We start from the raw sequence: 14584 nt of genomic DNA on the forward strand, positions 1-14584 counted from the left end.
CAATTAAAAGTAAACTGTCATTTTCTTAGCCTTTGAAAGCATTTTCTGTAAGGTTTGGGTGGAGGGGTGGGGTTTTTGTGGTGGGTTTTGTGTGTTTTTTTGTGATAAAAAGTCAAGATATTTGGACCAGTAATCAGTTATTATTTTAGGAGAAGTTGCTTGTTTGGATCTGACTTACACCCTGCTCTACTAAAAGCAGTCACCAGATGCTTACCCAGTTTTACCAGCTTCAAGTGGCAGTTGTGTCACACCGAAAGGAGCTTGCCTGCTCAGCCTCTTGAAAACAGATCTGAACTCACTCTGTGAAGTCAGTCAGGTGGAAATCAGCTCCATCTAAAGCTGTGCACCTGGGCACGGTTCTGCCCTCAGACTGGCAAGCCCCGTTTGCTGGTGACTGTGGTGATGCAGAAGTGTGGTGTCTTGACTCAGGTGGGAAGTCACCCATGTCACATATCAATGTATTGCCAGAATGTACCAAGGTCTCCCATACCTGCCTTTCTTGAACAGTAATATGGTCCTCAATACTCTGGGCTTGCCGCACTGTTAGCCACCATATACATATTTGACCTAATGTATTCCAGATGCACGGTGGAAACTACTGTGGACTTCATGCTTAGAAGATACAAGGTTTGTCTGCTATGAATTCAGGGAGGCCTACCTCACCTTTTTCTCAAGATCTCTCAGTAACAAAGAAATCACAGATGGAGTTTGGAATGTAGAAGACCCTTTTCAACTCCAGTTTTGTGTTGCAAATTTCAAATGGAATATTGGCTCTACAACAGGATCTCCACATTAGGAACAGCAGAAAAACAGGCAGGAAAAACTGAAATACAAGTAATTCTTTCTGCCCTACAAGGAAGTGCAAGAGATTCTAGATTCTGGCATATATGAGATAGACTAGGGTAGGATACAGTCTGATTTATACAGTTGAAGAATAAGAGAAAATGGTGTAACTGCAGCAAGCACAGAAGAAACGAAGTATGCATTCATAGTTAACCCCCAGTCTCCCCCCTCAAAATATTCTCCTTCTTTCAATAATACAGGGTGGATTCGGATTCAGACCTTGATATAAGTCAGGGAAAACATAGTGGCATTAGCTAAAATCTAACAACCAGCATGTTCTTTGTAGTCTCCTATTAAAGGGAATCCTTGTTCACCTTAGAAGACCCTGTTTTATTTTGTGGGTCATCTCCCAGTAAACATTGTTTTTAGGTTTGAAGGGTGTTCAAAAAGAGAAAAAAAATGGAATAAATGAAACAGTATAAATGATCTTAATAAGAGCCTTAAGTGCCCTTCTGCAATGAGATTAACACAGTTATTCCTTTACTGCATATTGTAGTATTGTATATTCACTCAATAAAATGTTACTTACTTAGAAGACTTAATTTCATTGTCTTTATGTGTTCATATTGGCAATGGAAGTTCAGGTATTCAGTGGCCTAGAAATTTTTGTTATAGGAAAACTTTAAAACTAATGTCTACAGAAAATAAATTTAATTTGTGGAAGGTTTAACTTCATCAGATTATATTTAGCATTGTAATTTGTACTATAAAAATCACAGCAATTACAGTCACATAAATATTTAATAATGAACCCTCATGCTGCTAAACCGAGAACATTAGTCACATGTTAGAAAGCATTTTGAACAGTACCTTCTTTTTGCGTGATTAGGGGAATATCTGGTAGCAGTCCAAATCCCCATTGATTTTACTGTATTGTTTTATTGTTTCATAAAAAATTCTAAGTGGAGCCCTTTTCAAATGGCTGGCTGTTTCTTCAAGCAGTAGACTTTAAAATCCTTGCATTAAGAAGTGCACAATAGTTTTATAGCAGAGGAGAAAATGGGGTTTCAAGAACCAAGGTAGTATTCACCTTTAATTTATAGATCATGGAAAGATTACTTGGAAGGAACCTCTAAAATTTATCTGGTCCAGCTACCTCCTTGAAGCAGGCTTGGTGCCAATCCTGGATCAGGTCAGGCACGGCTTTGTCTAACTAGGTCTCAAACCACAAGGATGGAGATTCCTCACCCTTTTGTCTTGGTGTAATTTGTTTCAGTGCTTCATTTCCCTCCCATCATGTAAGTGTTTCTAGTGTCTGGTCTGAACATGCCCACCTGCAGCTTGTGACTGTTGCCTTTGTTATGCTATTTGCCACTGTTGAGAAGAATTTCACCCCACTGTTTCTGTCTCCACTGCAAAGGTGTGGTAGGTGACTGTTAATCACCTCTTGTCATTCTCTTAATCAGACTCAGTAAGCCTGGACACCTTTGTATTGTGCCCTAGGATTCTCTTGGTAGCTCTCTGCTGGACCCTATCTGGTTTCTTTTTGTTCCTGGAGACACAGTCCCAGGTTTGTCCCTACATAACTCGAGTGGGACAATAAGTTTTCCCCAATCTGCCAGCTCCAAATACAGCCCCCGCAGGCAGGCTGCCATGCTGGTCACATTGAGCTATGCAGCCTGGTCTGGATGTGTTGGCCTGCTGCGTGCATCTGTTCCTACATGAACCTTTCAGCCTCACTAGAAAGACCCTTTCACCCTTGCCCCAAAGACCTACATGTATCTTTGATCTATCCAAGGTTTCTATTGGGCATCTTCTTGATGCCTGCATGGCTGAACATCAACGGATAGGCTTAGCCAGACAAGACTCTGCTGTCTCTGCTGCTGTCGCTATTTTACCTTCAGTAGAATTAGAGAACTGGGATTTGGGCTAACATGTTTTAAACTACAAGAGTGCAATCAGTTCTTCTAAGGCCTGAGCCAAAGGTCACCAGTCTCCATGATATTCATTTCCATAATTTTGACTGACTTAATTTAATGCTTCTAAATTTTAAGTTAACAAAAGATTAGCCATCAATGAAAGTTGTTTAATTTATCATCAAATAACACTTCAGAACACCCACAATCCTATGCACACAAAAATGTGACAAATTATTTCTTAAAAGCTGGTTCTAAAATATTTATTTATTTAAAGCAAAGGTTCAATGAGTACTTGGAGGAGACCTGACATGTTAAAAGTTGGGTTATTCAAAGAGCATTTGGGTTTAAAATGCATTTAAACTGTGGTTTTATGTATTTCCATTTTAGTCTATTGAATTGTGTAAAGATTTGGTTTATTAAGTATGCCTTTGTTTAACTTAATAAGATCTTACAGGGAATATCAACTGTTTCAAGCACTCTCTCTCCCAAACCTTAAATATAGTGGTACCGAGTAAGTTTTTAATTGTCTGTTCTTTCATTCTTCTTTCCTTTTCCCCTTCCATTCCCTGCTGTCCTCCCTTTCCTGTTCCTTCCCTTCCATTTGCGTTCCCTTTATGATATACAAATACCTTTTATGGAAGTTAACTGTATTTGTAAAAAATTGGTATTAAGCAATTGGGATTGGTCATCATAAAGGTACTATAGAAAATTTTAAAAATAAAAATGTGGAGAAAAGGATAGAAAAGAGAGGTGGGGTGGGGCGGGGCGGGGTGGGGTGGGGTGGGTTGGGTTGGGTTGAGGTTTTTTGCCCAAAAAATGTATCATCCCAATACTCAGTGAAACTTTGAGTATCTTTGCATTTTAAGGCGTGTTACTACAGTTGAAGGAAGGAAGCACATCTTGTTAGCATGATAAAAAAATATTGGTTTTGTTGTCCCCTGCAAAAAACATAATTTTGTAAGAGACTTCTTACTAAAAACGAAACCAACATGTAAAGTTTTTGTGCACATTAGAGTTAAATAGAATGTAATCAAAATAGCAACATAAGTTATTTATAAAGGAACAATACAGAAACAATTGAATGAAAGCAGTGTTGTGTCACACCTGAAGAAAGGAAAGTTGATTATGGGGCAAAACGTTGGGTTATATAAGAATATAAAGAAATTAAAGAGAAAAGAAATTTGGAAAACTGGCCTACATCAGTTTTAGCTGATGATATGAAAAAATAGGAAAGTTAGGACAAAAGCCGATTATTTTATGGATAATCAGTATATCCATTGCATATATTTTCTCATTGTATATTCATAAATTTACATTTTATACTATTAGAAGGTTTCTTTGTGGAAGAGAAGATTCTGCAACTTTAGTGTACTAAAGAAAATAGCAGCTAGAAAACTTCAGTTAACAAGTGAACTACGGATATATGAACTACTTCTAATTTGCAATAGATATTGTTTTACTAATCCAAAAGGATTTTGTTATACGCTGAAAGCAATGGAGAAGTACAAAATATTTTAGACAACTATAGGATAAAAGTATAATTAGCATGGTTTCATTTGATTTTAAATTAGAATGTGTGTTTGAAAAATCCCATTTTAATGGTGGTAATGAAAATCTGTCAAAGGTAAATCCTAGTTGCAGAGGATTGTGGATAGGACAAAAGGCTAATGAGTACAAGTCACAGAATTTGTTCATAAGATGTTATATGTTATTGTCAAGTTGAGATAACAAAAGTGTGAAGGAGGTATCATGATAATATGGGCTTTTTTATCAGTGGGAGTACAAATAGTTTTTGTCAGCCTGTAGCCTAAAATTATTAAATACAATTTTTTTTTTTTTTCATTTTTCTTAACACTAGTTTGTGTAAATTAATTATTTGATATGCAGTTCATGCAAATATGTTTCTACTATTCTACAAATATGAATAAGGTTATGGAAACAGTTTACTGATACAATGATCCATCTCAGTAAATTGCTTTTGTTCCAGGAATGTTTCTCCTAGTTTTTTGTTTGTTTGTTTGTTTGTTTCTAAAATGTATGCTGTGCTGTGATTTAGATTAAATACAGGTTGAATTAAGAGTGTTTTTAAAATAAATAAACTAGAAAATTAATTTCTAAAGAAAACCTATTCATTGTTACATCCTAAGTATCTTAAACGACAAAACCCATCTTCTGGATTCATACTGATTCAATGTATTATAAACTGTGTTATCAATCAGCAAATTTGGTCTTTTCTGGGGACTTTGGATTAAACTCTTGCTTGATTTATTTTCATTAATTTATAGCAGTGTACATTTTGTAACTGTAGTTGTCCCATAGATTACTTAATCTTTTCTTTTTTTGATAAAAATAGCTATCAAAGATAATCCCCTGAATGATTTCATGCTGGGGATGCTACTTCTGGTTCAATTTGTATACCGACACCTCAGAATCCCACATAATAAAAATAAAAAATAAATACATAGAGAAAAGGAGTTTAATGAGATAATTGTGTTTTGGAGGCTGTACACAAAATATTAAAACAATTTTTGCCAAGTACATTTTTTACATCAAATACTGAAAGGGATTTTATAAGGGAATTATTAATGTTCCTGAACATTATATTATATTAATTTTACCTGATATGCCACACGATTTATCTTTATTTACAGGCAAATTATATATATTCACAGTTAATTAAGCCACTACAATTTTTATTCCAAAATAATGCAGTCATTATACATTATAGTGCGAACAATGATGGAAATTCCTGACAGAGCCATTCTCTCTGATTTTTAAAATGGTTATATTTGTTTCTGTGTATACATTTTACAGAATGACTTAAGGCTTGATATTGTCTCCATATAATTAATAGAAGTTACTCCAATGATTTCACTGGCAGTAGGGTTCACTACCATTATGATTATTTTCATGTAATGTCAGCTTCAAATATTTTCATTAATAAAGCTCATTTATTTTTGTTAGTGGAATTCTGACATTTATAGCCAGATGCTTGAAACAGTATTTATGAAATTCATTGTTATTTAGGCAAGGCAGACAGATGGAACCAAGACAATGTGGCTGTTTCTGCATATGAATAAACATTTTGCCTATTGTGTTGAATTTTTTTTTTTTTCCTGTATTTCTCCCTCGTGGCAATTTCTAACTTCATTTTGTCAACATTCCTGTGAGCTAACTTGGTGAGGCTCGGCTGAAAAAAAAAGCTTTTATACTCTTCCTGTGCAAACACATGTATTAAACAAAACAGTGTTGCTGATCCCAGGCAGAAAGAAGTTTTGGGAGAAATTCTCCAGACTGTTTGGCATGTACAAAAATACAAGACATTTGCACAGGACATCAGTACCATAGGTTCCTCACTGTTCTCTCATCACATGTGCTACTACCATAGGTTCCTCACTGATTTCTTCCCATACTTTTTTTTTCAGTCCTTAAAAAAACCTGACTCATCATCACAGAGAAACCTGTTTAAGCTTAATTAAAATGCTCTTAATTTTTCCCTCTGAAAGACATTGAAGTATTTACAGGGGACTCAATTTTTCCTTAAGAGTAATAAAACAATGAGGAAAAGGTGCAGCAAAGTGCTGCTGAATCAAACCACCATGTGTTAACCTGCATTATATTTGATCATCATTCAGTCTGCGTAGTAATAGAGATACAGACAAGAGGGGGGAAAAATAGGGAAAAAAAACATCTTGATATCTGTAATACTTCTTTGAGAGAAATTTTGCACTGCTGCCACTGTCAAATATATTTGAGTGAAGATGATATTTCAGCAATGATATGTCTCAGCTACTTTGTTTCAAAATAAATTTATATCCTACTTTAGTTAGATCTGACATCCTCAAGGGGCTGAATTTGGATCTGGAAGAACATTGTTCTATGCAACAGATAGCTCTCCTATGAGAACAGTGCATTGATGTGATATTTCTGTAATTAACCTCATATAAGATCTACTTTGAGATTAATGTAGTGTAACTGTACTATTAGTTCCTCTAACCTTCCTTGCTTTGGTGATGGTTTATGTGCTATATCACAGTTCTTTAGAAGATTTCTGGGCTAAGTTTCTGTTGGTGCAGACAATTCAATATGCCAGACATTTCCCCTCTCATTCTACTGTAATAAGATAATATAAACAACCTACCCCTGGACCAGAAAAGCAGCTGGGAATTTTTTGTTGGTTGGTTGGTTGGTTGGTTTTTTACCGACTTGGATTTATGGTACAATTTATTTCACAGCAAATCTGTCAGATGTTGTTTTCCTATGGTTCATCTTGACAGCATTTAAGATCCTGCAATAATAAATTAAAGTTTTCTCGCTGAAATGCTTACACTCTGAAATAGTATGGACTTCTGCATTTTTCCTACCTGAAATATTTGTGTCGGTTTTTTTCTGTACTGCATTTTTCCTTCAATGTTTTAGATTTTCTTGCAAATTAGAATAATCTATATAATAAAAAATAAGGACATTATTTTTATTGTTACTTAAACTAGGATTCTTGCCACAGAATAGGTTAAACTGAATTTTGCTGTTCAGTAATGTTTAATTCTTTTTGGTTCTTATGTGCCTTTTTAAGATCTGGTCTACATTTTAAAAAAAAAAAAAAAAAAAAAAGTTCCTTACATACCCTGTTGTAAAAGTATTTACAATTTTATCTTAAACTCTCTATACAGTATATTAAACCAAAACAACTGCTTATTTCCTCTGTCATGAACTCCTCCACAGGTACCATGTGACTTGCAGCCTACCTTTCTTCTTATAAATGGAAAACACTAAGGTCTGAGCTTATTATTAACATGTGCATCATGTTAATTGACCCCAAGAATACCTGCAGAGTTCACAAGAGAATATTTTGGGTTTTTCCTCTTTGGAGTAGTTCTTCAGAGTCTGCTTCTGAATGTTACCAGTTACTATATGAATAATCCCAGCAAAATCAATCAGTGGACAACATTGTCTTCTCCAGAAAAAATGTGCAGATACTGTGAAGAGGAAAGCAGTATAAAAACAGAAACAGTAGTTAGAACAGGTAGAAAAAGATGGAAAAAATTAATATCGTACTGTGAAAAAAATAAAGGACTTTAACTTTCAGTATATTTGGGACTTGATATATGCAAATGAATATACCATTGCCATAATTCACACATAGGTATGCAGTGGACCAATTGTTTTCAAATTCAGATACTGAAAGTCCTATGTTTCTTTCAGAATATTATTTGAAATTTTTTATATCTAATTACTTCAGTGGTCATTGAAAATGGTAACCAAAATATCCTTTGTGGCCAGGGCTGTGAGCTATGGACTTCTGTAAAAAGAGTTTCACTTGTATATAGAAAGATGATTAAGCTGATTTTATAGTTACATGACAAATATGTACCTTTAAAAAAGCCATGTTTATTAGGTATTCTTTTCCATTCTCAGCATTCTCAAAAATGTAAAATATTTAGCAGTCAGTGAAAGTTTTATTACCTATATTATTTTTAAGCCATGCACTCTTGTTACATTTTTGGGACAGTTCCTTAATCTTACTGATTTATTCTAAATATTCTTTTACAATTAGAATATTTAAAGTGTTCTTATCAAGAATGGTTGTTTTCTTTGTTTTCCAGGAGGACATAAATACATTTTTTTCTAAATATATCCACATCATAATATCACTGATACCAAGTAGTCCCAGTTTTTGAGGACATATGCTGTCAGGTTTAGTTGGGTTAGTTCCATAAATGTATTTGTAACAGTAATTGTATCTCGGCACATTGCGCCATGCAGGGGATTCTAAAGTAGACACTGGTTCTTTAAATTCTGCATATACAAGTAATTTTATTAATTTAGATAGGCCCCAGGAGTCACTCAAGTGTTTATAGAACTGGATCCTGAGGTTTTATGTAGTTAACACATTCGTATTTTATTAAGTGTAGTCTCATAGTCATGCTTTTATGTTGTTTAAATTTTAAAAACATTTACAGTAACTCTGATTTTTAGTATGCCCCAAGGTTTATTTTTAGTGAAATTATTCAGCCTTGGAAAGTAATCATGGCTGAAAGGCAAGTCAAACACTGCTACTGTTTGGTTTAGGTTTTAAATTTCATTTTACCATAACAGAATGTTATGCGTTATAATCCTTCTTTTCTCTGAATTCTGTTCTTATTTTCATGATGGTATTTTATTTTTCATGACATGGTTATACTTCATAGTTTGATATTTTTAAACTTCATGAAAATGATAAAGCTAAAATGTGCTGGAAGACACACAATTCTACTGTTGGTTTTTTTTTTACAGGAAAGCAGTTATCATGTTTCAATGACAAATTCATGCAAAGTGCTTACAATAGAGTGTGAAATGTAAAAGTTACTGTTTTTCCAAGATTTGTTAAATCCCTTTAACTGCACATGTAATAGGACCTCTGTCTGTCTGCTGCAGAAAAAAAGAAACATAAATTCTAGTAAATCTGGACTCAAAAGACTAACAAAGAGCACTGACAGAAATAATTATACTTTCTTTAAATATATAACTTGAAAAGCAAGTCTAAAGTGACTATTAAAATATTCCTCTATAATGAATAGAACTAGCTCTCTAGAGACTAAGAGACTACTGGCTCTTTTTCAAGACAAGGATCTATATCCTCTTGTAAGATCATACAGCCACTGCTTTTCTGGGCAAGAGAAATACCAATGTGCTTCAAGTAAAGTCCATCCGATTTACATCCATTCCCTGGTATGAATCTCACATCTGGAGAGCTCATCACAGAGCTGGCAAAAATCAAGCGAGCAACTGCTGTAGAGAGAGTAAAAGGAAGCTTTCTTGTAAAGGCTGGATAATGGTCCAAGAACTCTGTGTGGATTGAAGTTTCCAAGTGCATATGCAACATTGATATTAGTAATATACAGTATTATGGTGTATGTAATATGCAGTAATATGTTGTGTTCCCATAAAGGATCCTGGAATCCAACGTCCTTTTCCTGGATTTTGTTTCTAGATTTGTTTCAGAAACAATATTCTTAGTATTTGGTTGCAACACCAGTATTCTTAGTCCTATACATTTATTTTATTTTATTTTATTTTTAGCTAGTTCTTCCCCATTTTCTGCTTCTGATGGCATCTCCAGGTAGAATCAGAGAGAGGTTCAGGCAATGTGAAAGATTGCTGCAAGGGATTCAGACTTGATTTCTGAAAGCATGTCCTAAGTTCAAACCTATTTTCTTCCCAAATAACTTTGTTGTTGTTGTTATAACTGAATATGCATTTCCATACACCTCCTCACAATTATGTACAAGCACATCTAACTCACTTTCTAGTCCTTAGTAGATAACTCAGAACTCTTCCTTTCATCATCATACCCATCATCATTTTTGGTCTTGAATACATTGTTGAACCGCTAGAGCACAAGAACGAGTAATTCACCACTTAGGTGCATGTAGTTGCATCTAGGAGCATAGGCCAAGGATGGTTGATACTTCTCTCCGTGAAGGAAAAATGACAAGTTATGAACTGTATGGAAGTGGCTTAAATGGGCATCAGATGGATGCTCATTGTCAGCTAGGAGGAAGGAAATTCCCATAATTATTTGCTAGATTCATGTCTCTTGTGCTCACCATCTGAACATATATCAATTCCCATCAAGGTTCTTAATTGTTGCCTATAGCTTCTGTAACACTGATATTAAATTCCTTCAGAATTTAGACTTGCTCTGTCACAACAATGTTTTTATGCAGGTGGAAAAAATAAATGTTAAAAAAAAAGTACTATTAGCACTCAACAAGAAAGCTAAGGTTGGATCCACTAGACTATTAGAAAATGGGACTTGTAAATTGCAAATGAAGCAAATTATGACATTTCCTGACTTTTTATTTTTTTTTTTAGGTTTATTGCTTCATCAAATTTTGTTCCCATATTTTTGTGTTTCCTTTTCTTTAGCAATGGTTGTTCTCAGCAATTTGGAACCAAATACAACATACGAAATCAAAGTAGCTGCTGTAAATGGAAAAGGGCAAGGAGAGTACAGCAAAATTGAGATCTTTCAGACCTTACCTGTCCGTAAGTAATACTTGTGCTATTAAATGAAAACGTAAATTATTATTACAATATATTATCTCCAGATCAGCTAATTTAAAGTTCTGTTTCACTGTGGATAATATGTTTTATATGTATACACTATTTCCCAGTGTATAACATCAGTCTTTACATTGTTTCTCAGAAATCATATTTTGTTCCTCTTATTCCATACCCCACCCCACCCCACCCACCCCCCACCGGATAGTATGAATGAACTTAAATTGGAGAATTTATCCTATGTTTTTGACACGTAGACAAATCTTTGTCTTACATTCAAGAGCACAAACCATGAAAGATATTAGATTAAGGAGTTTTTCTCATTTACACTCAGGGTATTATAGACATCTGTGAGAATGAACTAGCCCATTCTGGAGACATTTCTTCAGCAAACTATGCTGCCGCAAATTTTGCAATTATCAAACCTGAAACAGAAATCTTAATCTATGGAAAAGTTATGAGAATAAATTTTTTTAATTATGATTACATGCAAATCATAAATGCTATGGAGTCAATTCTATATTTGTAGTAACCTTTATATACAAGAAATTGAGATTTAAATATCAGGGCTAATGAAAAATATTTTTCTCAGATTACTTTTACATAGAAACAATAATAAATAAATCAAACAGAAAGGGAGACGAAAAATAAAGGAAGTACCGGATGGCACTGTATAGTGCTTAAACAGGTATACAAAAATACATCAGCAACTATTACCAGACTAGTCTTTCATAAATCTGTTGCAACTGAACTGTTTTCTGAGTAGGGCATTACTCGGTATAGTTAACAATACTGGCAATAATGGAATTAACAAGAAAAGTCAAGGGACTACAAAGAACACAAAAATATTTCTGTGCTATTGTATTATGTTGATATCGATATATTTCTTCTGTCTCAAACTGGTAACTTGGCAGCTTTCGAATTTCTTTTTTGCTTAAACCATAAATATATTGAATGACAGATAAAAAAAATTGCCGTTACTCATACGGAACATTATACCTGATAGAAAAATTATAGAAACTGATAGAAATCATATATATGTTATCTGGTAGAAAGCTAGGCAAGTTCTATGTTGAGAACTAAGTCAGTTTATCTTTGGACAAGGGATAAACACAAACATTACAAATATTTCGGAAGGAACTGTATCTTTCTGGGTGAATGCAAATTTACAAACATTTTGAAGATAAGAAACTTCAGTATGACATGTTCATTTAAGATCTGATTTAAAGCTTTATAATAAGCATTGCATATAGAAATGATAATTTGTGAATTTTGATTAGCAAATGGCTTAGGCTGGCTATTAACCCTTCAGTTTTATGTTTAAGATTATTTTTATCCTTTCATTGCAGAGAAAATTATTTTTACTTTTAGAATTTTTTTTCTTTACGTTAATTCTTAATATAGACTATTCTGAAAATATCTAGTTTTTCTTGGCACATTTATTGATAAGTTAATTTACTTAATATCTGTATTACAATATAGATCTCACACAAGGAACTAAAGCTCATGCTTAATGTTAAGGATGCTTTCCTGTAAAATAGCGTTAATCTCAGACTTCAGTGTGAGTAGCAGGTTACCAGTTTTGCTGAACTGATGGCTAAATAATTTCTGAAGTAAATTACATTTGAAATTGTCAAACATTGGAAGGTGTGAAAGAAACAAATATACAAATATTTTTCTCATACTTTATGTAATTTTGTTTCCTTGTGTGAGCTAATTAATATACATTAGAACATACTTTAAGCAAAATATTTAACACACGTATTAAGGTTGTTCTGCAGTTTTTGGAAGGCTCATGTTAAAGATTTTGATTAATAAATGATGGACAAGTTCCCAGGTGTAATTTATGACTTATTGCTGAATTATCATCTACTTTTTTTTCCCCTTGTTTAGGGGAGCCAAGCCCCCCTTCAATTCATGGACAACCGGAAAGTGGCAAGAGTTTTAAACTTAGCATAACTAAACAAGATGATGGAGGTGCCCCCATTTTGGAATATATTGTCAAATACAGAAGTGTAAGTATTTCAGTTAATCACAGTAGGTGGGGTTTGCTTAGTAATATTTGCTTGTAGTGTAGAGAAGACTGCTGATACAATTTGAAGTGTAACAAAATGGTTTACATACTACAAAAAGAAAAGACAATATAGTATAGTATGTTTCCTTTTGTGACTAGGTTGCTAATGCCAGATTATAAAATAAATAAAAAATAAACAAACAAAACAACAAAAAAAGAAAGAAGAGCACCCTGTTCTTCCTGTAGGTATAACTGAAAGCTCATTCTAACAAGAACAGTATATTACCTGTTTTGTTACATGGTAAAGAAATATTCATGTTCAGCTCCCAAAAGTGCAGTAAATTAGCAGACGTTAAAGTTACATAATTATGGGTTGTTTGAACATCAAATTATTAACTTGTTACGTATGCATCTGTATTGGTAGATAGCATCCTAGAGCTAGAAAGCTGTATTCCAGTGTTCCATATTAATTTTAAATGAGATTAATTATATGATTACATATCATATTTTCTGTCTTCCCAGATTCCAAGGCTCAGCTTGAAAAAGCCAAATAATTGGCAAATTGTTAGTACTTTCATACGTTTCAGTGTACATATCAGTTATTTTTAACAGCCATTGTGCAAAGTTCATTGGACTGCTTTCTGGCAAGTTTAGAAAATAGGCCTTTCTGCGATGTGTAATTAATTTTTCTGTGAAAATAAAATGGTGGAATTTTTTTATTATTAAAGGAGATAAATATATCTTTCCTTTCCTGATATGCTGTGTTTAGAAATTATTCAGTTGAAGAAGGAACTATAGAGCTGGCAAAAGCAATGGATTCAATTCTGAACCGTGCATTTTCTAATAATTTCTTTGTGTTATTTTAGGAAGATTATACAACTTTTAGCTGACTAGGGCCAGTAAACAGACATTTTACTAGAGTGTAACAGCAGATTTACATGTCCGTTTTGAGACTCTAAAAGAGATTGGGAATGTAACATCAGATATTAAACTCATTAAACAGAAGGCAGCGAGGTCTGCATTGAACAGAAATAAGCAATCTTTGAGGAATTAAATGTAGAACCTATTTCAGTGTTCCCAAAAAGGAAAAGCCATTTCCTTATTTTGTAATAGTTTTTGTCACATTTCCTGATGGTTCATATATTGTAACATTTTGATGGTAGCTCTAGGATTATCCAAGTACTAAACCTGGCATGTAAAATGGTTTTCCTAAGGTAAGTATAACCAAAGAAGATTGATAGCTCCAAATGGATTGAGAATACTTTGGTAGATTAATAGTAGCCTGAGGGAATAACCAGCAGTTATTCTGATATCAGTGATCCCTAAATCTTAATTGACCTTCTTAGATAACTCAGTCCAGTGAGTACAATTGGCATAGAAGAAAAGTAATTGTGAAGAAGAGAGAGACTAGGAAAATATGCAATGCAAAATACAATGAAGTTTTGTGGAATTGAACTTCCCAGTTAGATTACAATGCCTCTAAGTATTTATAATTGAAACGATAAGAAAATAAACTGTTTGCCTATAATATATGCATGCAGTATATAGAGTTTATGGAGTATTGCGTCCAGTTGTGGGCTCCACAGTTCAAGAGAGACAGAGAACTACTGGAACGGGTTCAGTGGAAAGCCATGAAGATGATTAGGGGACTGGAGCATCTCCCTTATGTGGAAAGGCTGAGAGAGCCGGGCCTGTTTAGTCTGGGCAAGAGAAGACTGAGAGGGGAGCTTATCAATGTATGCAGACATCTTAAGGGCGCGTGTCAGGAGGCTGGGGCCAGGCTCTTTTCAGCGGTGCCCAACGACAGGACAAGGGGCAACAGGCA

At 34.2% G+C, this 14584-nt stretch overlaps 1 protein-coding gene across 1 annotated transcript in view; it reads left to right on the forward strand.

Annotated features, from left to right (window-relative positions):
• The window catches only part of NCAM2 (neural cell adhesion molecule 2), a 308946-nt gene that overhangs the window by 245337 nt on the left and 49025 nt on the right, over window positions 1-14584 (forward strand). Inside the window, exons 13-14 of the mRNA XM_027795129.2 lie at window positions 10611-10730; window positions 12639-12760. Coding sequence (XP_027650930.1) covers window positions 10611-10730; window positions 12639-12760 — 242 coding nt within the window. The remainder of the gene's footprint in view (window positions 1-10610; window positions 10731-12638; window positions 12761-14584) is intronic.

The sequence above is a fragment of the Falco peregrinus genome, chromosome 4 (genome assembly GCF_023634155.1).
Source record: "Falco peregrinus isolate bFalPer1 chromosome 4, bFalPer1.pri, whole genome shotgun sequence".
Classification (NCBI taxonomy): Eukaryota; Metazoa; Chordata; class Aves; order Falconiformes; family Falconidae; genus Falco; species Falco peregrinus.